At 44.2% G+C, this 23,940-nt stretch overlaps 1 protein-coding gene across 1 annotated transcript; it reads right to left on the bottom strand.

Annotated features, from left to right (window-relative positions):
• Positions 1-128: 128 nt before the first annotated feature.
• On the bottom strand, positions 129-23,631 carry C7H21orf58 (chromosome 7 C21orf58 homolog). Its single transcript, XM_040441177.1, has 10 exons — positions 23,587-23,631; positions 19,652-19,721; positions 18,739-18,799; positions 15,425-15,498; positions 15,149-15,331; positions 10,549-10,663; positions 8,573-8,712; positions 1,530-1,774; positions 1,332-1,390; positions 129-298 (listed from the first exon to the last, which is right to left on the bottom strand). Exons 2-9 carry the CDS (start codon positions 19,709-19,711, stop codon positions 1,342-1,344), a joined length of 927 nt encoding a protein of 308 aa, XP_040297111.1. The 5' UTR covers positions 19,712-19,721; positions 23,587-23,631; the 3' UTR covers positions 129-298; positions 1,332-1,341.
• Between the last annotated feature and the right edge of the window lie 309 nt (positions 23,632-23,940).

Here is a 23,940-nt window from a genome sequence, read left to right as displayed (position 1 = left end):
TTTGTATACACTCAATAGCCTTTGTTATTATATAGGCATACATTGGCATACGGATCTCTGTACAGTATTAATCCAAAGTTTTGAACGAAGCGACTTTGGATGTAGCATCCGAATCTCGCTTCGCTCATCACTAATTGATGAGCATCAAGCAATTCTCTCGACTGAATCACCGAGCAGACTTTCCTCCCTTTAGAAGAGAATATGGCTGTGTGGTCAACAGACTTCCCACGTGAATTGCTGTGTGCCCATTCAAAAGTTACCTCCTGGCTGAACAAGGGGCTTTATGGAAGAAACATTACTGGAGAAAGAAAAAAAAACTAACATTTTAAGTGAAAATAGTTCCAAATATTTATAGAAAAATAGTTAAAATATTAAGATAGATATATAAAAACACATCATAATTAGTACCAATCGCTATAAAAATAAGCCCTGAAAGAAGCAACTACAACAATAGGGGGAGTTTATCATAAGGGGAATATTTATCAAATGTTGCACATGGGGGTTCTTTATTAAAGGGGTTTTTCTATCTGTTATTCCTCAGGATAGGTCAGCAGTATTTGATCGGTGGCGATCCGATGCCCGGTACCCCGCCAATCAACTGTTTGGAAAGGCAGCAGTGCTCGCAGTAGCTTTTTTAGCTTTTCCTAGGCCGTGTGACGTCACGTTCATTGGTCACATGGCCTATGTGTAGCTCAGGCCCATTAAAGAAAATAGGACTGAGCTGTGATCCCAAGCACAGCCTCTATACAATGTACAGAACTGTGCTCGGTGAACTGAGAGAAGGCCGCATCGCTACTGCGAGCACCAGTGCCTTCTCAAACAGCTGTGGTATGCCTCCTCTTGTCAACTTTTTGGAAAAGTGGTGATTGTGGTAGAAAAAGCTAAAAAGATGCATATTTAGTAGCAAAATAGTACTTGCAACAAAAATTGTGACTTTTCTACACCAAAAAACTGTGGTAGAATGTTAGTACGTGACCCTCATTATTTGAAAGGCAGGGCGGAGTAAACAATTAAAAGGGGTTAGAAGATTGCCTAAACTGGAGACAGTCTACTTCTAAGAAAAGAACAAGTTTGTGGATTTAAACAAGAATGTTTTTGTTCACTGACAGTATTCAGAGATCTGGAAAACAAAGTAAATGCTACAGCTAGCATATTAGGAAGTTGTATAAAAGTTGGTAAAAACTGCTGCAGAATATGATGGCGCTATATATTATTTACATAAAACTGGAAGACCCCTTAACCCTGCCAGACCCCTTTAACTCTGCCCATGTAGTTATATAGAAGTCTTTTGGGGGGAAAAAAGCATAAGAAGACTAATCATTGGCTCTCACCTTGCTCAGCTCATGGTCTTATAGTGCGCTCGGGACTCTGTGTGAAATTCCATCCATTGCTGCACTTGAAAAGGGAAATGTTATAAGAGGACAGATAACGCAGATGAGGGATAGCTAACATACTGGGTCACTGAGAAGTGATGCATTAGCTGGGTCATGTATACTAAACTGGTGACATATACTGGGGTTGGCACTTACATATGCATTGCTGGAAGTGTTGTTGTTGGACCGGTAACATGGTGCACGGCCTGAGGGAACCCTCCCGCTTGCCCCATGCTGTTTGAGGGCATCATCATTTGAGGCCACATTGGATAGCCAATTGCAGGCTGCATTGTGGGAGGCGCAGGCGGAAGGCCCGGTGGTGTATAGTGGTGGTGATGGTGTACCGATGATGGACGGATCTTCTCCGCTTTCAAAAATACAGGGTTGGCAACATGAAGGTCCTGAAAAAAAATGCAGAACTGTCAAAAAATGAACTAATAGTATTATAGTTACTCAACTTTTTATTATAGATCAAGTCTACAGATCAACCACTAACTTTAACCTTATTACCTTCTATCAGGTTCTACTATTAATATTATTCAAAAGTTATTATGATGATCATCATTCTTAAAGGGGTTGCGTCGTTTGCATAACTTCTTTCCATATTCCTAATTAGAGAATACGGGGGATGTCATAGAGAGGCATGCCCTGCTCAGAATGGTGGCCTGTCACCACCAAAAGCAGTGCAGTCTGCAGGCAGCATGTTATAGAGCAGGAGGAGCGGAGCAGATTGCTATAGATTTATGTGGGAAAAGAGTCAGGAAAACTTTTGACTTTATACCATTATGTTTCTGCTTTTTATTTATGTAGAGAATTTCGTAATATACATCTATTTAACTTTTTTTTTTTTGAATCAAATCGTTTTTATTAAACAATAAATACATATTATAACATAATACAATATGTTGACTTTTTCTTTCTTTACATTATCCACGATGCAGATTCAGTGAACAACAATACTCATAAGTATATCACCACTCAGTATTATCATGAATCCATACAATACATATACCTTTGCTAAAACATATTATGGGCAAAAAAAATTACCAGAAACTTGACCTTTCCAAACTCCCTCCCCCCCTTACCCTACCCTAACCCCCCAACCCTAACATTGGTCTTGACCATCACATGACTATATAACCACGTGGGTATGAGATAACCATTCAGTCCACATTTTTTCAAACTTCTGAGGGCACCCTCTCTTCACAAACACCCCTTTTTCGAGTACCAGCATGTCATGCACCTTCCGTTCAAACTCACTCAGTGTGGGCGGACTCCCCTGGATCCACCTCATAGCGATCAGTTTCCTGGCCACATATAGCAATCTCCCCGCAGCTACCCTAACCGGTTCATTCCCTCCAATTTCAGACACATACCCCAGAATACACACCTTAGGATCTTTTTGAATTCTTAATGTCAATTTACTATTAATCATCTCTACAACTTCCTCCCAATAATTACCAACTACTGGACAAGACCACAACATATGTAACAAGTCTGCACCATCTTCCATACACTTTGGGCACTTGTCATCACCTCTTACTCCTATCTTTTTCAGGAACACCGGTGTTTTGTACACTCTGTGTATAATAAATAGTTGGGACAGTTTGCCCTGTTCACTTAGAGACACCTTGGGGACTGCTTCTAAAATATCTTCCCACATATCCTTAGACATATCCCCCACGTCAGCCTCCCACTTTTTCATTCTTGAAAGCGGATATCCCTCTAAGAATTTTTCCATTAGAAGAGCGTACACCTGTGATATTAACCCTCTTTTTCCCCCTCCCGACGGAAGAACAAGCTTATGGACCACCTCCATTTGAGCTATCACACATCCCTTCCGCATCGTGACCTCAAGGGCATGTCTTATTTGAAGATATTTATAAAACCACTCCTTGGGGATATTAAATTCCTGCTGCAGGTTTTGAAATGACTTACATGTCTTGTCCTTAATTAATTGTCCAATTCTCGTCACTCCATAAGTTTCCCAGTTCCTAAGTCCTGGTATGGCCAATAGTTCTGGCAACAAGTGGTTCTTTCCAATAGGGGAAAGTTCACTAATACCTCCCACTCCTCTTAGCAGCTTCACTTTTGCCCAAACTTTTTTCATGAGTTCAATCAGAGGAAGTTTTTCCCTCCCTGCATGCATTCCTAAACCTTCCAGAATGCCCATGAGGTCACGACTGCCCAGCCAATGCTGCAATATCTGCCCAGTCATATCCGGTGCTTGTAGATCAATCCATCCCTTAAAATGCTGACATTGGGAAGCCAAAAAATAAATCCATGCGTTAGGGACAGCTAAGCCCCCTTCCGACTTAGAATACTGCAATGTCTCCAGTTTGATCCTAGCCTGTCCATACTTCCAAGTAAGATCTCTAAATATAGAGTGAATTTTCTTAAATCTATCCAGAGGGATCCAAACTGGAGCATTATTCAGTATATATAACAGTTGGGGCATCATAACCATTTTTAAAAGGTTAACTCTACCTACCACCGAAAGAAAGAGCCTACACCATGACCTCACTTTAAGCCTAAAAGTAGCTAGCAAAGGGGATAGATTTAGTTCTTCAAAATCCGATAGCCTCGGTGTTATATGCAATCCCAGATATTTAAATTTATCCACCCAGGGCACCAAACTATCTACTTGTCTGCCTACCAGGGCCTGCCCGTCAATTGGCATCAAAGAGGATTTCTGCCAGTTTATCCGTAGTCCGGAAAAGCTACCAAATCTGTCAATCAATGCCATGGCCGCATCCAGGGACGCACCAGTATCGCCCAAGAAAAGTAGAGTATCATCAGCGTACATAGCCACTTTATTATGCAGTTCACCATATCTAAACCCCTCTATACTTGTAGATAAGCGAATATGCGCCGCCAACGGCTCTATTGCAAGAGCAAACAATAAGGGCGACAGTGGGCATCCCTGTCTGGAACCCCTGGCGAGTGGAAAACAGTCTGATAATCCTCCATTAGCTCTAATTCTCGCCTTAGGGCTAGAATACAGAACCTGTACCCACTGAATGAACCGTTCACCAAAGCCCATAATTCTCAGGACCCCCCACAAATACCTCCATTCCACACTATCAAACGCCTTAGCGGCGTCAAGCGCAAGCAAGGCCCTGTCACCACTATTGTCCGCCGGAATATTTAAACTAGTGTACAGCCTACGAAGGTTAATAGCCGTCGATTTTCCTGGCATAAATCCCGTCTGGTCCGGATGTACTATGGTCAGAATTACCTTGGACAGCCTGTTCGCCAACACCTTCGCCAGTAGCTTAACATCAGCCGTGAGAAGTGAAATTGGCCTGTAGGAATCCGGTATTTTAGGATCCTTCCCAGGCTTAGGCAGAACCACAATTATAGCTTCCTGCATCGAATGTGGTAACGAACCTGCCTCCAATGAGTGCTCAAACACCTTAAGTAATTCAGGGAGTAATATCCCCTGTAGCTTTTTGTATATCTCTACTGGGAGACCATCAGCTCCAGGGGCCTTACCACTTGCCATGTCCCCAAGTGCAGCTTCCAGTTCCTCGAGTGTAATCGGCTCCTCTAGCCTCTCTCTATCTTCTTCTGACAGCACCGATAACTGCGCCTCCTCCAGGAAATCCTTCAGGGCCTCATCAGAACTAGATCCAGTGGAAGTATATAGAGATACATAGAAGCTTTTTAAAATTCCTAATATTCCTTTTGTGTCCTGACAACTGTTCCCCCTGTCATCTCTCAACTCCTGAATACAAGAGGAGCCTCTCTGAGCCTGCGAGACCACTGACAACAAATGACCCACCTTCTCTCCTTCCTCAAAAGATCTCTGACAGTAAAAGCTTCTCTTTCTATCTGCGGCCTGTACCAGATGACATCTCAGCTGCTCCTGAGCAACCTCCAGCGCCTCACTACTAACCATGGTGGGGGATCTACTAAACTCTCTCTCAGCCTCGGCCACTAGTACATGCGCCTTGACATCCGCCTCTCTGGTCCTGGATTTATGTTTGTTGATTTCTTTCATCAGAACTCCCCTCAGAAATGCTTTCATGGCGTCCCATACACCTGGTATCGAAGCCGACCCTGTATTGATATCAAAAAATTCCTTAATTTCCATAGAAATCCCAGATAGGTCACCCAACACATTCAACCAATGAGGATTACACTTCCACAGCCTCGGTCCCTGTCTGAGCACCCCCAGGCACAAGTCGATCTGCACCAGAGAATGGTCAGACAACGACCGAGGATGATAAACAACATCCCTAACTAGTGGTAGCATTATGTCGTTAACAAGGGCCAGATCTATACGCGATAGTGAATGGTGCGTGGCGGATCTACATGAATATTCACGCTTATCCGGGTTACGCCATCTCCATACATCTTGTACTCCTACCTCACCCAAAATATTCCTGAGAGCCGCACTCCCCGGTGAACCACCTGCTCCCTCCACCCGGCATCTATCTAGGGAGTCATTCATCGTGCAATTAAAGTCCCCAACCAACAGCCACGGCAGCCCAGGGAAGTCCGCCACAAAGCCCATGATCTCTCTTATTAACGGAGAAGCAAACGGTGGAGGTATATACACAGACACCAGCACCATCTGTATTCCATCCACCTTACACACCACACACACATACCTGCCCTCAGCGTCCACACACTCCTGCATATGTTCATACCTGATACTCCTATGCACAATCATACTTACACCTCTAGAATGAGAGGAATGAGTTGAATGTAACGCATGGATCACCCAATTTTTATTCATCCAGTGTAAATTTTCTCCTGTCAAATGTGTTTCCTGAAGACAACATATAGCCGGCTGAAACCGCCCCAGATACTGAAAAATACACTGTCTTTTCCGTGCTTCAGCCATCCCTCTCACATTCCAGCTTAAGATTCTAATCGCCTGTGACATGGTAAAACTTTAAACCATATTTGAATCTCACACCCCATTCAGATAACACTCGCTCATAGTTCAAGACCTTAACCTTCCCCCCCAACCTTTTCCCTACCCCCCCACCCCCCTCCCTCCTTCTCGTACTCAGGTTACTGTAGCTGGGGAAACCTTTCCCCTCCTTATCCACTTCCCACATTAAAACAGGGCAATCCGAGAGCAACATGCCCTTCAACCTACAATAAGCATAACAATTTATAACACTTTTCCTCAGGTAGAGAATCCTCCCCACAGCTGAGAAATACATTTTACTATCCTTACCGCCTGCTCCCTCCTCAGGAACTACCATTTGGTAGCATTACATAATACACTCCCTAACTGGTGCAACATTTAAAGCAATCCTAGAGTGTAAATGCATATATAACTTGAACATAAGAAACGTATATCTGCCTCCTTCAAGTGTCCAGGGCCCCACTTCTCAATTGTCGCTCGTGGACGTCCAGCCACTGCGTCGCCTCCTCCGGATCTTCAAAAAATCTGGTGGATCCCAATGCCACCACACGCAGTTTAGCAGGAAACAGCATAGCGTACTGGACTTGTAGAGCTCTCAGCCTTTTCTTTATATCCATAAATCTGCTTCTCCTCCGCTGCACTTCGTTGGAATAATCCGGAAATATGGATACTTTCACCCCATTCAGGACCATCTCCTCATTGTCCCTAGATTGTCGCAGGATAGTGTCCCGGTCTTTAAAATGGAGTATCTTCGCCAGTATGGGACGGGGAGGTCTGCCAGGCGGAAGCGGCCGCATGGGGACTCTGTGCGCCCGCTCCACCGCATATAATGAGGATAGACCTTTTTCATGAAATAATTGGTGCAGCCATTTTTCCACAAATTCGGTGGCATTATCCCCCTCCGTCTTCTCTGGCACACCCACAATCCGCAGGTTATTCCTTCTGGACCTGTTCTCCAGGTCATCTGTTTTGGCGTATAACGCCGCTATATCTTTAGCAGATGATTTTGCCGCCATTTGCATAGGCTGGATAACGTCCTCAATAGTGGACACCCTCTTCTCCAATTCAGAGGTGCGTTCTGTGATTTTATGTAAGTCATGCCTAATTAAAGACACGTCTGACCTCAGACTGCCAACCTGTACTGTAAGCACCTTCAGTGTGCTGTTACAACTGGCCACAGCGGCCATAATATCTTTTAGAGTAGGCTCTGCTCCATCCACAACTTTAGGGCCTACCGCGTCTTTTGCCGGCCGTGCAGGGGTTAATGGCGGCCAATTTACCGCGTCCAGGGTCTCCCCGTCGGTGGATTCATCCTCTTGTCCAGAGGAAACCTGAGCATCCATCTCCTTCTCCTCAGCCCAGTCTCCCCCAGCACTCTCCGTGCGAGCAAACCTGCTCAGCTTTGCGGCAGCCGTCTGTCTCGTCTTGGGCTGTAAGGCCGGCCCCTCTTCTTCCTCGGCGCCATGCCGACTCTCCTCTGGCCTGTCACAGCGCGGCCCTTTACCGGACTTTCTAGGCATGTCGGGACTCACAAGATCAGCACCACACTCTCCTGTCTCCTCTCAACCACCAGGTAGGCAAGGATCTGCGATATAAGGGGTTGCTACCACTCTAAAATGAGGATGTCTGCAGGAGCTCAGTGCGGTGCGACCTACTCCATGCGCTCTCAGGCCACGCCCCCACATCTATTTAACATTTAGCTTGCAGGCCTTTATTATATCCATACCGTAGCCTCTCTCTAAAGAGAAAACAAATGGTATGGCCCATTTTAGTCCTGTAAAATGCATCCATAGGAGAGCTGGATAGGACTAAACATGGAGTCTGTCATATAAGCCTTCATGAGACCTGGCTTTCAGTTAAAGAGGACCTTTCACCTCTCCTGACCTGCCTGTTTTAATAGCTTCATGCATTTCCAGTGTAATAACAATTCTGAAGCATCTATTTTTGGTTCTATGTAGTGCCATTCATTTATTATTCCTGCTAGAAATTACGAATGAATTGCTAGCAGTCTGCAGTAAGGGTACAGAGGGGAGGTAACCATCATATTGGTGTGTGTTCCTGTCAGGCTGCTCAGCAATGATGACATACTGTACACAGGATCACATCATTACCATCTATTGTAGAGCAGTGTAGTCAGGCCTCATCCCCACACCGCGTAGGCAGCTCTGCAAGTGGGATCAACCAGTACTTTTAAGATTTTAGGAGAAATTGCTGGGGGCCATTTTAAATCATTCCCAGAGAACCCCTTTAAACAGCATACCACCAGAGGATGTGAGACAATTTCCTGAAATCATAGAACATAGAAAACACATACTTGTTGTGACTGAGGTAGCGACTGTGGTGCATTTCCGGCAGCTTGTGACAAACCCATAGGGGGCAGTGCTTTCAGCATCATGTTCTGCATAATGATCTGGTGCATTTGGGCATTCTGCATAAGCATCATCTCCACCATATCTGTATGAGAGAAAAGATTAAGGGTATGTTCACACGTAGCAGATAGATATGATACAGATTTGACAAAGCGGATTTTCACGCAGCAAAGTCCACAGCATTTTATACTCCCAGCAAAGTGGATGAGATTTTAAGAAATCTCATGTACAAGCTTTGAAACAAAGTTGCAGCATAAATTAACCTGCAGTGAGGATTATGAATGCTGCAGATCTCCACTGTGGAATTCACCTTGTGCAATGCAAGACAAATCTGCACCAGAATTTCCAGTGTTTGTGGCCGAATCCTCAATCTAGCAGGTATGTGATCCCAATGAGGAACATATACAGTACAGACAAAAAGTTTGGACACACCTTCTCATTCAAAGAGTTTTCTTTATTTTCATGACTATGAAGGCATCAAAACTATGAATTAACACATGTGGTATTATATACATAACAAACAAGTGTGAAACAACTGAAAATATGTCATATTCTAGGTTCTTCAAAGTAGCCACCTTTTGCTTTGATTACTGCTTTGCACACTCTTGGCATTCTTTTGATGAGCTTCAAGAGGTAGTCCCCTGAAATGGTCTTCCAACAGTCTTGAAGGAGTTCCCAGAGATGCTTAGCACTTGTTGGCCCTTTTGCCTTCACTCTGCGGTCCAGCTCACCCCAAACCATCTCGATTGGGTTCAGGTCCGGTGACTGTGGAGGCCAGGTCATCTGGCGCAGCACCCCATCACTCTCCTTCATGGTCAAATAGCCCTTACTTTCAAAGTTTACCCAATTTTTCAGCTGACTGACTGACCTTAATTTCTTAAAGTAATGATGGCCACTCGTTTTTCTTTACTTAGCTGCTTTTTTCTTGCCATAATACAAATTCTAACAGTCTATTCAGTAGGACTATCAGCTGTGTATCCACCTGACTTCTCAACGCAACTGATGGTCCCAACCCCATTTATAAGGCAAGAAATCCCACTTATTAAACCTGACAGGGCACACCTGTGAAGTGAAAACCATTTCAGGGGACTACCTCTTGAAGCTCATCAAGAGAATGCCAAGAGTGTGCAAAGCAGTAATCAAAGCAAAAGGTGGCTACTTTGAAGAACCTAGAATATGACATATTTTCAGTTGTTTCACACTTGTTTGTTATGTATATAATTCCACATGTGTTAATTCATAGTTTTGATGCCTTCAGTGTGAATCTACAATTTTCATAGTCATGAAAATAAAGAAAACTCTTTGAATGAGAAGGTGTGTCCAAACTTTTGGTCTGTACTGTATGTCTTCCTTCAACTGTTTTTAAAACTCTCTTCAGCCATCTCTTCACTTAAAGGGAACCTGTCATCAACTTTATGCAGCCCGTACTAACGGCAGTATAAAGTGGAGACAGGTGAGTTGATTTCAGCGTTTAGTCATTTAAAAGTTAAAAGTAAGTGGTTGCCAAGAACCAACATCACAATCAATGCAGACTGGGCCTGGAAAAGAGTCACGGCCACCTATGTATTTTGCAGTCCGTAAAACACGGATCCGCAAAAAAAAAAAAAAAAAACTAATGACGTCCGTGTTGCATCCGTTTATTTTGGAGATCTATTGTAAGAATGCCTGTCCATGTCTGCACAACGGACAAGAATAGAACATGTTCAATTTTTTTAACAAACATGCAGACATATGAACACTAAATGCTCATGGGGTCATTTGCGTTATTTCCAAGCCCCATTGAAGTGAATGGTTCCGCATATGGACCTGTAAAAAAATGGAACGGAAACGGAAAAAAATATGTCTGTGTGCATGAGCCCTGTTTCCTATCTATCATCTCCAAAAGTGATAACTTTTTTAATGTCTACGGCCAACTTCTTACCTTCTTTGATGCTCCCTGACCGTGGCGGCTGATAGGCTTGTGGAGGAGCAATCTGAGTGATCAGCGGCTGCTGTGGAGGTAGCTGCTGGATTATAGTGGCTGGCTGCTGGGGTAACTGTTAATAAAACAAAGGACTTTTTTAAGGTTATGTACAATCATGGTCATATGTAGGACGCAGGGCCATACGCCATCAATATTTGTTGGCCAAACAGACAGCTATTCCTCCTGACCTCCCTATACAAAGGCTCACTTGGATCGGCTGATCATGCATGTGCTCTGAATAGGGAGAGAGGCATAGGCCACCACGTTATCTCTCCAGAACAAAGGATTAAAATAAAACTCAACATGCCCCGACCCTTCTTTATCCCAACATCTTTAAAGGGTCAAAACACATTAGATGGATAGCCAATCTCACTGAAATTGGGGGTTTGGCTGGCATTTATCACGTGTGTATGGCTGCCTTTTCTTTGCATTACCATTTGCTGACAGCCGTAATTTTTTCAGATTTCAGTCTAGAGAGCTGTATGAGGGCTCGTTTTTTGCAGAACTAACTGTAGTTTTTATTGGTACAATTTTTGTGGTACATATGACTTTTTGATCACTATTATTTGGGGGGGGGGGGGGTGTCGAATCATGTGGTTTTCATTTTCTTTTCTTAACACCGTTCACTGCACAGGAATATTTATTTAAATATTTTAATAGTTCATACATTTTCCAACATGGCAATACCTGATACATTTAGTTTTTTTACTGTTAATATATTTTTATATGTAACATTGGGAAAGGGGAAAACTTTAAATAATTTATTTTTACTTTTACAGTAATAACTTTTTACCCCCTTAGTGGGCTAGAACCTGTGGGGATCTTTTGATACTTTGTCCTATTCACCCTAATAGAGATCTGGTAAGCTTTAGAAGTGTACACTCTGCCATGGTTTTGATTTCACCATGGGGGCTCCGATTAAAGGCAGTGGGAGCGGCATCCCTCTGCCTTGCCTTACAGATGCCGCAATCTGTGTTGTTCACGGCATCTGAGGGGTTAAATTACGGAGTGTGGCGCGGTTGCCATTCCCTGTCAGTGCCACCACATGCCTGCTGTATGATACAACCGGCACCCACCGCATATGGAGGTGGGCTCACCGCAGCAGCCCGCTTCATATATTCCCTCAACCACCATGACGTACCGCTACGTCACAGTGGTTGAACGGGTTAAGCATTCGTTATGCTTAGTTATACACATTTTGCATCATTTTTAGCCATTTCTGTCTGAGATCAGACGGAAAAAAAATACTTTGTGTAGGACTTTTTTTCGTCTAAAATAACGGATTTCAGACAGAAACGGCCAAAACTGATGCAAAATGTGCGTAACTGAGCATAATAGATGCTGAAAATACAGGATCCGTTTTTTTCTTTATTTTTCTGTTCTTCTGACGGGTCAGAAGAACGGAAAAATAAATGGTGATATGACCCGGCTTTATCTTAAAGAGTACATGTGGTTTCTGTCAAGGTTTATGAAATGCATCTTAGTAGCACAACACTGGTTCAATTATGCATGCTTGTGTTCTCAAAGGGGAGAGTGGAATAAGCCCTTTTCGCCCTAATATCTGGTAAACGAACATTGGCTGAATATCTTATTATACCTTATCTCTGAAAAGGCTTCATTACTGGTTTTGGCTCACAATTACTGATGGAAATAACGGACCAAATAACCAAATGGCAACAGGGGCGCCCGGCGACCAGGCTGTGCGACAGCGAGGAGGCTCCTTGTAGCGACTGCCACAAACACCACACACTGTAACGACATGCAGGAGGCGGCGGCCTTCTCTCACCTCCCGGCAGCGCCCTTACTACTTTACGCCCTGCCTGTGTCACAACTTGCACGCTTCTCATTTATTGCTATATCTCTATATAAGATAGCTGCCCCGCAACACCCATCTCTGCTACATCTATACACATGACAGCTGCCCCTGCACACTCAGCTATGCTATATCTATATATCTCTAAGTATTACTATACAGTAGATAGATATATAGAGATATAGCAGAGCTGAGTGTGCTGGGGCAGCTGCCATGTGTATAGATGTAGCAGAGCTGGGTGTGCTGGGGCAGCTGTCATGTGTATAGATGTAGCAGAGCTGGGTGTGCTGGGGCAGCTATCATATATAGAGATATAGCAGAGCTGAGTGCGCTGGAGCAGCTGTCATGTGTACGGATGTACACTAGCTATCAAAGCTATAAACGAGTCTACAGTAGAAGTCTCATTTTTTTCAGTCTCATTTTTTTTTCAGTCAGTGGCTATGCAACTCTTATAGCTGTGTGGTTAAGTGCCTTGCCTCTGATACAGAAGGTCCCAGTCCCAGCAGAAACTTTTCTGAAATACATGCTAAATTTGAATACACAAGCACTGACTCCATATATGGACATATAGCGCGGGACACAGGAAGAGGCCTGCATCGCATCGCTGACATGGAGGTAAGTATAAGCGTTTTTTTCTTTTTTAAATACCCGACTGTTACTGCCACATGGGGGGAGCGGGAGGCACTTGATACTGGCACATTGGGGGAGAGGGGTTGGCACCTGATACTGGCACATGGGGGGGGGGGGGGGGCACTATGATACTGGCACATGGGGGGAGAGGAGAGAGGCACTTAATACTGGCACATTGGGGGGAGATGGCACTATGATACTGGCATATGGGGGGTGGGTGCCAAGGAGAGAGGCACTTGATACTGGCACATTGGGGGGGAGGTGGCACTATGATACTGGCACATGGGGGGGGGAGAGAGGCACTTGATACTGGCACTTTTTTTGGGGGGGAGAGGGCACTATGATACTGGGACATGAGGGGGGGAGAGGCACTTGATACTGGCACTTGGGGGGGGTTGGCACTTGATACTGGCACATGGGGGGCTGGGAAGGAGAGAGGCACTTGATACTGGCACTTTGGGGGGGGGGGGGGGCGAGATGGCACTATGATACTGGCACATTGGGGGGAGAGATGGCACTATGATACTGGGACATGTGTGGGGGAGGAAAGAGGCACTTGATACTGGCACATGATGGGGGGGCATCTATGGGGACACTTACTGGCACATTATTGGGGGGCATTATGGGGGTCCCTTTTTACTGGCACATTATAAGGCCCTTAATCATACCCAGTGTCACCCATAGCCAGTCTCCTGCCCCCCTTAATCATACTCTGTCACCTTTGCCCAGTCCCCTGCCCTCCCCTAATCATACCCAGTATCAACCAAAGCCAGTCCCCTGCCCCTTAATCATACCCAGTGTCACCCTTATCTAGTCCCCTACCCCCTTAATCATACCCAGTTTCTGTCACCCTTAATTTAAGGGGGGCAGGGTCTAATTGAGGGAGCAGGGGACTGGGTAAGGGTGAGACTGGGTATGATTAAGAAGGGCAGGTGACTGGGTAAAGGTGACAGGGTATGATTAAGGGGGGCAGGGGACTGGCTCTGGGTGACACTGGGTATGATTAAGGGGGGCAGGGGACTGGGCAAAGGTGAAAGGGTATGATTAAGGGGGCAGGAGACTGGCTATGGGTGACACTGGGTATGATTGTACTTGCACTTAAATTATCTGTAATTAAAAAAAAATGTTTGTTACAAAGATTGTTTTCCTCTTTGTGTATGTTTAGGTGAATCGAGGGGGGGGGGGGGGCACATGATTAGCTTGCACAGGGCGCCTGAACACCTAAGGCCAGCCCTGTCTGCTGGTGTTGGTCTACTGTGTCAAATCAAGTCCTAAGTCGGAGCAGCCATCTACCAGAAATTGTTAGAGCACTTCATGCTTCCCTCTGCTGACAAGCTATATGGAGATGCTGATTCCATTTTCCAGCAGGACTTGGCACCTGCCCCCACTGCCAAAAGTACCAATTCCTGATTTAATAACCATGGTATCACTGTGCTTGTTTGGCCAGCAAACTCGCCTGACCTAAACCCCATGGAGAATCTAAGGGGTATTGTTAAGAGGAAGATGAGAGACACCAGACCCAACAATGCAGACGAGCTGAAGGCCGCTATCAAAGCACCCTGGGCTTCCATAACACCTGTGCAGTGCCACAGGCTCATCGCCTCCATGCATTGATGCAGTAATTCATACAAAAGGAGCCCCAACCAAGTATTGAGTGCATACACTGTACATACGTTTCAGTAGGCCAACATTGCTGTATCAAAATAATTTTTAATTGGTCTTATATGATATTCTCATTTTCTGAGATACTGACTTTTGGGTTTTCGTTAGCTGCAAACCAGTAATGGCTAACCTCCGGCACTCCAGCTGTGGCGAAACTACGACTCCCAGCATGCTCCATTCATTTCTAGGGAGTTCTGAGAACAGCCAAGCAAGTGCGCATCTTGGGAGTCGTAGTTTTACCACAGCTGGAGTGCCGGAGGTTAGCAAACCCGGGCTGTAAGCCATAATCATCAACATTAAAAGAAATAAAGGCGTGAAATGGATCACTCTGTGTGTGTAATGAATGAATCTATAGCATATATGAGGTTCGCTTTATGAATAGAATTACTGAAATAAATGAACTTTCCGATGATATTGTAGTTTGTTGAGATCCACCTGTAGTTCTGTTCATACCTGTTGTTGGATGATCCTTGGTGGTTCAGGTGGAGGAGGTGGAGGATAATAGCGCACTTGGGGTTCTGGAGGAGGTGCTGTATGATAGAAATGTATGGGAGGAACTTGATCTACATTTATTTTTCTCCTACGTGTTCCTTCCCAGGTATGAGGCCTAGCTATCTCATCAAGGAGTTGCTGCTCCTGTGTTTGAAAGTCAGAATAAAGAAAATGTTATACGCATTATTAACTAACTGTCTTACATTTTGATATAGTCCAGATATATGGTTCACTTACTCGTAATTTGTGCAGCAGATCCTTTCGCCTGCGCAGTGCAGACTGTAAAGCATCTTCCTGGCCATCATAGCTCCCTGATAAAACAGAGCATGGTCACACGACAGTAAGCATTCCTTAACCTGATACTGATGTTTAAGGCTTTACTGATGTGTATGCCTATATTAGGCATATTTCTGGCGCAGATTGCGGTGCAAAAAGATCCATTGCGCCGTAATCTGCGACTTTTCCCCGCTCTCACCAGGTCTAAAAAAGTGGACGTGGCGTGGGCGGGGAACATTTACCATTTTCTACGCCTGTTTTACGTGTAGAAAAAATGGTCTAAATGTAAGACAACTAGGAAGCTGACTTACATCTTATGAGTGCGGGACAATAGCCCCGCCGGGCGGCGCAATGTGCACTGCATCATTGTAATCTATGATGTTGTGTACTCCCGTGCGCACGATCAATGCTGCTCCGAGACATACGGTCCTGTGCAAGAGCCCTTAGAAACAGTGGTGGATCCAGCATAGGGCATTATTAAGACCGATGTCTAAAACGCTAGTCTTAATAAATAAACATGCCTCTGTATAGAATAACGCAGCAACAGCAACCTTCAGCTGAAGCGAAACTACAACTCCCAGCATGCACATTTACTCGGCTGTTCTCATAACTCTCGTAGAAGTGAAAGCAGGATTCTGGGAAATGTAGTTTCAGAACAGCTGGAGTGGCGGAGGGTGCTGATTCCTGTCTTAGGTAAATAGGGGCCTGTGGATGAGTTTGACCCATACACCAAATGGAACATGCAAAATGCAACCTTTAGGCCTCTTTCACACGGACGTGTCCGGATTAAGGTCTGGATGCGTCCCGGTGCATTGCGGCAAACCCGCGCGAGTAGGAACGCAATTGCAGTCAGTTTTGACTGCGATTGTGTTCCGATGTTCAGTTTTTATCGCGCGGGTGCAATGTGTTTTGCACGCGCGTGATAAGAAAACAACTGTGGTACCCAGACCCAAACTTCACAGAAGTGCAGGTTTGGGTTAGTTGTATTGTAGATTGTATTATTTCCCCTTATAACATGGTTATAAGGGAAAATAATAGCATTCTGAATACAGAATGCTTAGTACAATAGGGCTGGAGGGGTTAAAAAATAAATAAATAATAATTTAACTCACCCACATCCACTTGTTCGCGCAGCCGGCACCTCTTCTGTCTTCATCTGTGAGCAATAGGACCTTTGATGACGTCATTGCGTTCATCACATGGTCCATCACATGATCCATCACCATGGTGATGGATCATGTGATGAGCGTAGTGACGTCATCAAAGGTCCTATTGCTCACAGATAAAGACAGAAGAGATGCCAGCTGCGCGAACAAGTGGATTAAGGCGAGTTAAATTATTATTTTTATTTTTTTTAACCCCTCCAGCCCTATTGTACTAAGCATTCTGTATTCAGAATGCTATTATTTTCCATGTTGAGAGGGGAAATAATAATGACCGGGTTCCCATCCCGATCGTCACCTAGCAACCATGGGTGAAAATCGCACCGCATCCGCACTTTCTTGCGGATACTTGCGATTTTCACGCAACCCCATTCATTTCTATGGCGCCTGCGTTACGTGAAAAACGCACAAAGAGGAGAATGCTGCGATTTTCACGCAACGCAAAAGTGATGCGTGAAAATCACCGCTCGTGTGCACAGCCCCATAGGAATAAATGGGTCAGGATTCAGTGCGGGTGCAATGCGTTCAACTCACGCATCGCATCCGCGCGGAATACTCGCCCGTGTGAAAGGGGCCTAAGGCCTCTTTCACACGAGCGATATGTATTGTGTCAGGATCTGTTCAGGAAAAAAACCTGATGGCTTTGCACATAAATTGAATCAGTTTTGTCTGCGTTCAGCGTCTCCGTTTTTTTCTGTCCGGATTGTGTATCCAGATTGGATGCATGTTTCACGCGCGTGAAGAAAAAATGAAGAATAACAATCTACATCTCCTAGCATCCATCATTGAAAAACACATTGCACCTGGATGCCTTCCGTGTTCCATCCAAGCCCTAATCACTTCTACGGGGGGCAGAGTTGCGTGAAAAACACACAATAGAGAACATGCTTTGATTTTAACACAAAGATGATGTGTGGAAAACGACGCTCATGTACACAGACATATAGAGATGAATGGGTCAATTGTTGACCATTAATTGGCTTCTTTTATTTAGTGGACTGTTCAATAACTGAAACTTTGATTTGTCGTAATAGATTTTGTTCTCTGGCGCTGCGCACGATGGATGATCATATATAGCCTAATTGCATGACGAGGAGCCCTTCAAAAAGGGCAGCCTATAAACTTGTACTTAGGGTACGGCCACACTGCGCGGTCATGATGTGGTTAGGAACCGCAGCATCTCATTTCCTAATTGAAGTCAAAGCGGAAATAAGTTTCTAAGCCAGACCTGGTGCTTTCCAAGTTGTGAGGACTACATCTGTCATACATGTGGTGGACCGCACATAAAACATGCTTACCCGCTGGTGTCTACTGACTGCATTGGCTATACAGTTGTTCAGCCACTTCCGGTATATGTTTAACATATTTTACCACATGTATCACTATTTTAAATTAATCAGAATGTTTAAGAACCAGTGATGGTCAGTTCGCAGTGTTCGCCAGTGAATACTTGCGGGCTGCCATCTTTAGTAAGGCAGACTCACCCGTCCGGCGATGCACAGGTAAGCCCTTACCTGTGCCTGTGCCGGGAGCCGGTCTGAAATCAAAGGCAGTCACCGGGAGCAGGCAGTTCCGAGAACAGCCCGATGAAGGCCCCCGGCGGCTGATCTAGGAACTGCCTGCTCCCGGTGACTGCATTTAATTTCAGACCGGCACAGGCACAGGTAAGGGTACCTGTGCATCGTCGGACGGGTGAGTCTACCTTACTAAAGATGGCAGCCCGCATGTGTTCACTGCGAACTGACCATCACTGTCAAGAACCAAAAATATTCACAAGAGTTCAAACAACAGTTTATCAACAGGCAAAAAAACGCACACTAAAAGCATGATTATACACAGGCACAGGCAGTCAGCTGCATGCATTCCCTGACCGCAACAGGACCATGGCACAACTGCGCGTTGTGGTCGCACCCTTATGGAAAAGCTGCATTATGTATTAATAAGCACCAACGATTCTCCTGAATAAAGGTTAATTTGAATCTTCTATAGCTCCTTGCTTCTATAGCAGCTCCTTTTGAAGGGACTTCAAGTTATCATTGATGGACTAAGTTCATCATATGCAACCACCAAAACTGCACTGTGAAGCTAAACAATTTTCTCCCAAAATCTTACTTGCTGTAACTGGTTCTGTATCAGATGAATCATCCGCAATCTCTCGCTCATTTTCTAATCTCTAAAATTATAAAAAAAAGGTTATAAAAAAAAAGAAAAAATTCAGGAAAAACAATAAGTACACTGCTAAAACATCCCAAGTTCAGTGCTCAGCAAGTATGTGTAGAGGGTATGCAAACGAGCTCTTTGCAAGCTCTGCCTCTGATGCCACCAGATGTAAGGTAGCTATCCTATAAGTCAATGTTTGAACTTTTAAGAGGCCTTGAGACATGACTTGGATAATAACTAAGCCAGCATCTCATCTGCAGACAACTGCTTCTGAGTGATTGCCACTCATCAGTGCAGAGCAGAGAGCATTGGCTTAGGCTAAGTTCACACGAACGTGTGTGATCCGTGGCCGTATTGCGGGCCGCAATACACGGCCACAGTTCCGTGTGCATTCCGCTTCACGGATGCGGACCCATTCACTTCAATGGGTCCGCAAATCCGGAATCGCGGAACGGCCGCACGGGACGGGTGGGGTTACGTCCCGTACTTGGACATGTCCTATCTTTTAGCGGAACGGGCGGATCGCGGACCCATTAAAGTGAATGGGTCCGCGATCCGATTCGGCTGACCTACGGCCAGCGATCGTGCATTGCGGCCCGCTATTTGCGGGCCGCAGCACAGGCATGGGTCACACACGTTCGTGTGAACTCGGCCTTACACTGATGAGCAAAAGGGTAGCAATGTTTAACTTTTGACTTTAAGGCCCCATATCTCACCATCCACTATAGCTTCGAACGTGAGACTCCCATCATTTTATAGATAATCATCTTGGCTATTTCCATACATAAATTGGACTTGCAACAATTTAGCATATGATTAGTTATGCAGATATAAACAGTAGGACAAATGCAATGCACTACTTTACCTTTTCCAAAAGTTTCAGTTTTAGCCTGGTCATATGATCCATCAAGAATGGGTCTGTCATGTTTGGGTATCTATGAAAAATACAGTAAAGTAGTCAGAAAAAAATCATTTTTTTAAATTCAGCAATAAAAAAAAGGTATATTAAAAGTATATTACAGGGCTCACATGTGGCGGATACTCCACACATTTGCCGTTGTACAGTACCATCAAAGAGATTTAAGAAATGAGTTGAAATCCACAGTCATGTAATTCATGAGTTTTATGTTCGGTTGTTTTTGCTGCAAATATATCCACAGCAGACTTTTCGGCTGTATTTTATGTCCTATGTGGGCTTACCTTTAGAGCTCTGATGGGAGCTGCCATGTTGCAAAAAAGCACTTGCCCATTTTTACACTGCAAATTTGTTACAATAAATTACGTCTTCCCTTGAATCAAACTGTGATAGTGATTGATATTTTTAATATTGTCTGCATTTATTCAAATAACTCATTCTCACATGACTAAATATTTTTTTTTCCCCGCATCCGATCTGCATTTTTTTGCAGTTTGGATGCAGCCACATTCATTTCAATGACGCCAAAAAAAATGAAGACAGCTCACCATGCGCTGTCCGCATCCGTATGTCCACATGTCCATCCCGCAACAAAATAGAACATGTCCTATTATTGCCAGTTTTGTGGACAAGATTAGGCATTTTGACAATGGGGTTCACGTAAATTGTAAGATGTACATGGATGCTATAGTATTTTGCGGACCGCAAAATATATACAGTTGTGTACATGAGGCTTAAGTCCATAAAATCCAATACGCCACTGCCAGATAACTCAGATTATCTCCCCAAAAAATAAAAGGACCAGGTTGTTGAAATACCAACAACCCGATCCTTTGGGAGATCCCCATACATATTAGATGGTTGGCAGATTTCACTGAAATAGGCAAGTTTGCCTGACATTAATCTAACTTCTCAGACAGAAAGACACCGAAATAAGCACAACAAATGCTAAAAATAAAGGATCCGGTTTTTTTTTCCTCTCTTCTTCTGATGGATTAGAAGAATTGTAAACTTAACGGTGATGCGAACCTACCCTAAACTGGGACTAAGGGTGCATTCACACAACCGTATGTATTTTGTGGTCCACAAAATGCGGATCCGCAAAAAATACGGATGACATCCGTGTTGCATCCAGTTTCTTTGTGGATTCATTGTGACAATGCCTATCCTTGTCTGCAAAACGGACAAGAATAGGACATGTTCTATATTTTTGCTGGGCTACGAAACAGACATGGACACGGACATAACACAGTGTACTGTCCGCATTTTTTGCAGACCCATTAAAATAAATGAATCCGCATCCTATCTGCAAAAAAATGCTTATCGGATGAAGACCAAAAATAGTTGTGTGGATGGGGCCTTATTTAGCCCCTCCAGCCCCATAGTGGCGAGAGCCGCAAAAAATTGAAAATGCCACTCGCACAAAAAAAAAACAACTGTGAATTTTGTACAACCATTGCTAATTTCCCCGCTATAAGTGAATGGGATCTACCAGGATCTGTAAGGCTACATTCACACGACAAAATACTGACCTGTGACAGACATGTTTTAATGCCCATTACACGTTTTAAGAACAATGGTAGTCTAAGGCCTCGTTCACACGAGCGTGTCCGGATAGGGTCCGGATGCGTTGCGGCAAACCCGCGCGAGTAGGTACCCAATTGCAGTCAGTTTTGACTGCGATTAAGTTCCGTTGTTCAGTTTTTATTGCACGTGTCCAATGCGTTTTGCACGCGCGTGATAAAAAACTGAATGTGGTACCCAGACCCGAACTTCTTCACAGAAGTTCAGGTTTGGGTTCAAGGCTGTGTAGATTGCTATTATTTTCCCTTATAACATGGTTATAAGGGAAAATAATAGCATTCTGAATACAGAATGCATAGTACAATAGGGCTGGAGGGGTTAAAAAAAATAAAAAAAATTTAACTCACCTTAATCCACTCGTTCGCGCAGCCGGCATCTCTTCTGTCTTCTTCTTTGAGGAATAGGACCTTTGATGACGTCACTGCGCTCATCACATGGTCCATCACATGATCTTTTACCATGGTGATGGATCATGTGACGGACCATGTGATGAACGTAGTGAGGTTATCAAAGGTCCTATTCCTCAAAGAAGAAGACAGAAGAGATGCCGGCTGCGCGAACGAGTGGATTAAGGTGAGTTAAATTATGTTAGTTTGTTTTTTAACCCCTCCAGCCCTATTGTACTATGCATTCTGTATTCAGAATGCTATTATTTTCCCTTATAACCATGTTATAAGGGGAAATAATAATGATCGGGTCCCCATCCCGATCGTCTCCTAGCAACCGTGCGTGAAAATCGCACCGCATCCGCACTTGCTTGCGGATGCTTGCGATTTTCACGCAGCCCCATTCACTTCTATGGGGCCTGCGTTGCGTGAAAAAACGCACAAAATAGAGCTTGCTGCGATTTTCACGCAACGCACAAGTGATGCGTGAAAATCACCGTTAATGTGCACAGCCCCAAAGAAATGAATGGGTCCTGATTCAGTGCGGGTGCAATGCGTTCACCTCACGCATTGCACCCGCGCGGAAAACTCGCCCGTGTGAAAGGGGCCTAAGGGGTTACTCACACGGAAGTTTTATTGATGGCCAATGAATAACAGACGTCTGTTTTCTTGTCTGTTTTCACTGATCGACAACTCCTGTATACTTCAAAGGGACGTCCGTTTCTCAGTAAAGCATCAGTAAAAAAAAAAAATCTTCCATTAGGCTTCATTCACATTTCCGTTTTTCACTGACAGCACATGTACCCATTTATTTCAATGTGTCTGTTCACACATTGGTATATTTACTAACCCTGGGTCAGTGAAAAATTCAAGGAGACAGGCACTACATTGGTCCGTGATGTGGACCAAACACGCGCCATTCTATGGGTCAGTGAAAATCAAGGACACAACACGGATAGCATCCGTGTTGTGTCCGTTTTTCACTGACCAGTGATAGGAGATGTTCTGGAGATTAATTTTCAGCTGGGCAACATCCGTGGCATACAGATGACACACGGAGGGTAAAAACAGACAAAGGAACATGGATATCTTCAATTATGTAAGGCCTCTTTCACACTACCGTTTTTTTTTTTTCCGTTTTGCGGGCCGTTTTTTTTGCGTTCCGTATACGGAACCATTCATTTCAATGGGTCCGCAAAAAAAAAAAACGGAATGTACTCCGTATGCATTCCGTTTCCGTATCTCCGTTCCGTGCAAAGATAGAACATGTCCTATATTTGGCCGCAAAAATCACGTTCCATGGCTCCATTAAAGTCAATGGGTCCGCTAAAAAAACTGAATGCATACGGAAATGCGTCCGTATGTCTCTGTATCCGTTTTTTGCGGAACCATCTATTGAAAAGGTTATGCCCAGCCCAATTCGTTCTATGTAATTACTGTATACTGTATATGCCATACGTAAAAACGGACCCGAAACGGAAACACAACGGAAACAAAAAAAACTGAACAATGGATCAGTGAAAAAACGGACCGCAAACACTGAAATAGCCATACGGTCTGTGTGCAAGAGGCCTAATACAGAGTGATTTTTTTTTCCTCAGACATAGAAATGTGAACGAGGCCTTAAAAACAAAATGTATCTGTTTTTAATTTTTTTTTTTACGTGTGAATGTAGCCTTATACAATGGATCAGTCTCAGTTAAAAAAAAAAAAAAGAAAGCCAAGGCGCCAGTGTGAGCAGAGCCTTAGACGAAACTTGTGACCTCTACCTAATGGTAGAAGTTCTAGGTTCCAGGTAAGATTCTCTTTTTTTCCTCCTTAGCTAGACCTATAAATCTCTATTTTTGCAAATCATTTAGGCCCAACATATCTGATCCGCGCTCGCCGTCCCTGTATGTAAGAGAGTGCACTTACCTGGATCCTGTCCTCTTTATCCCCAGCAATGTGTTGTCCTGGACGCAGTCCTGCTCTCAGCTGTGGTGCTTGTTGCCTGACACTACCTGTAAACAGTCCTGTATCTAAGGCATGTGACTGGTAATCCTTCCACACCCGGGATCAGCCGCTATTCATTGTGCTGTGTGTGCTGTCTCATAGTGACAGGTATCAGATGTCATCCTTGCTTCCTCGCCCATTATCAATGTGTTGATCTGCAAGTAGATGCAGCTATTCCAGAAAGAAGGAAAATGAAGTTTTAGAACTTTAGGCTGATTTCACACAAGTCAGTGGTTGATCAGTGATTGTGGAGCTTACACAGAGGTACAGATCTTT

Source organism: Bufo bufo, chromosome 7, assembly GCF_905171765.1.
Source record: "Bufo bufo chromosome 7, aBufBuf1.1, whole genome shotgun sequence".
Taxonomy (NCBI): domain Eukaryota; kingdom Metazoa; phylum Chordata; class Amphibia; order Anura; family Bufonidae; genus Bufo; species Bufo bufo.
This window is presented reverse-complemented; position numbering and strand designations above follow the sequence as displayed.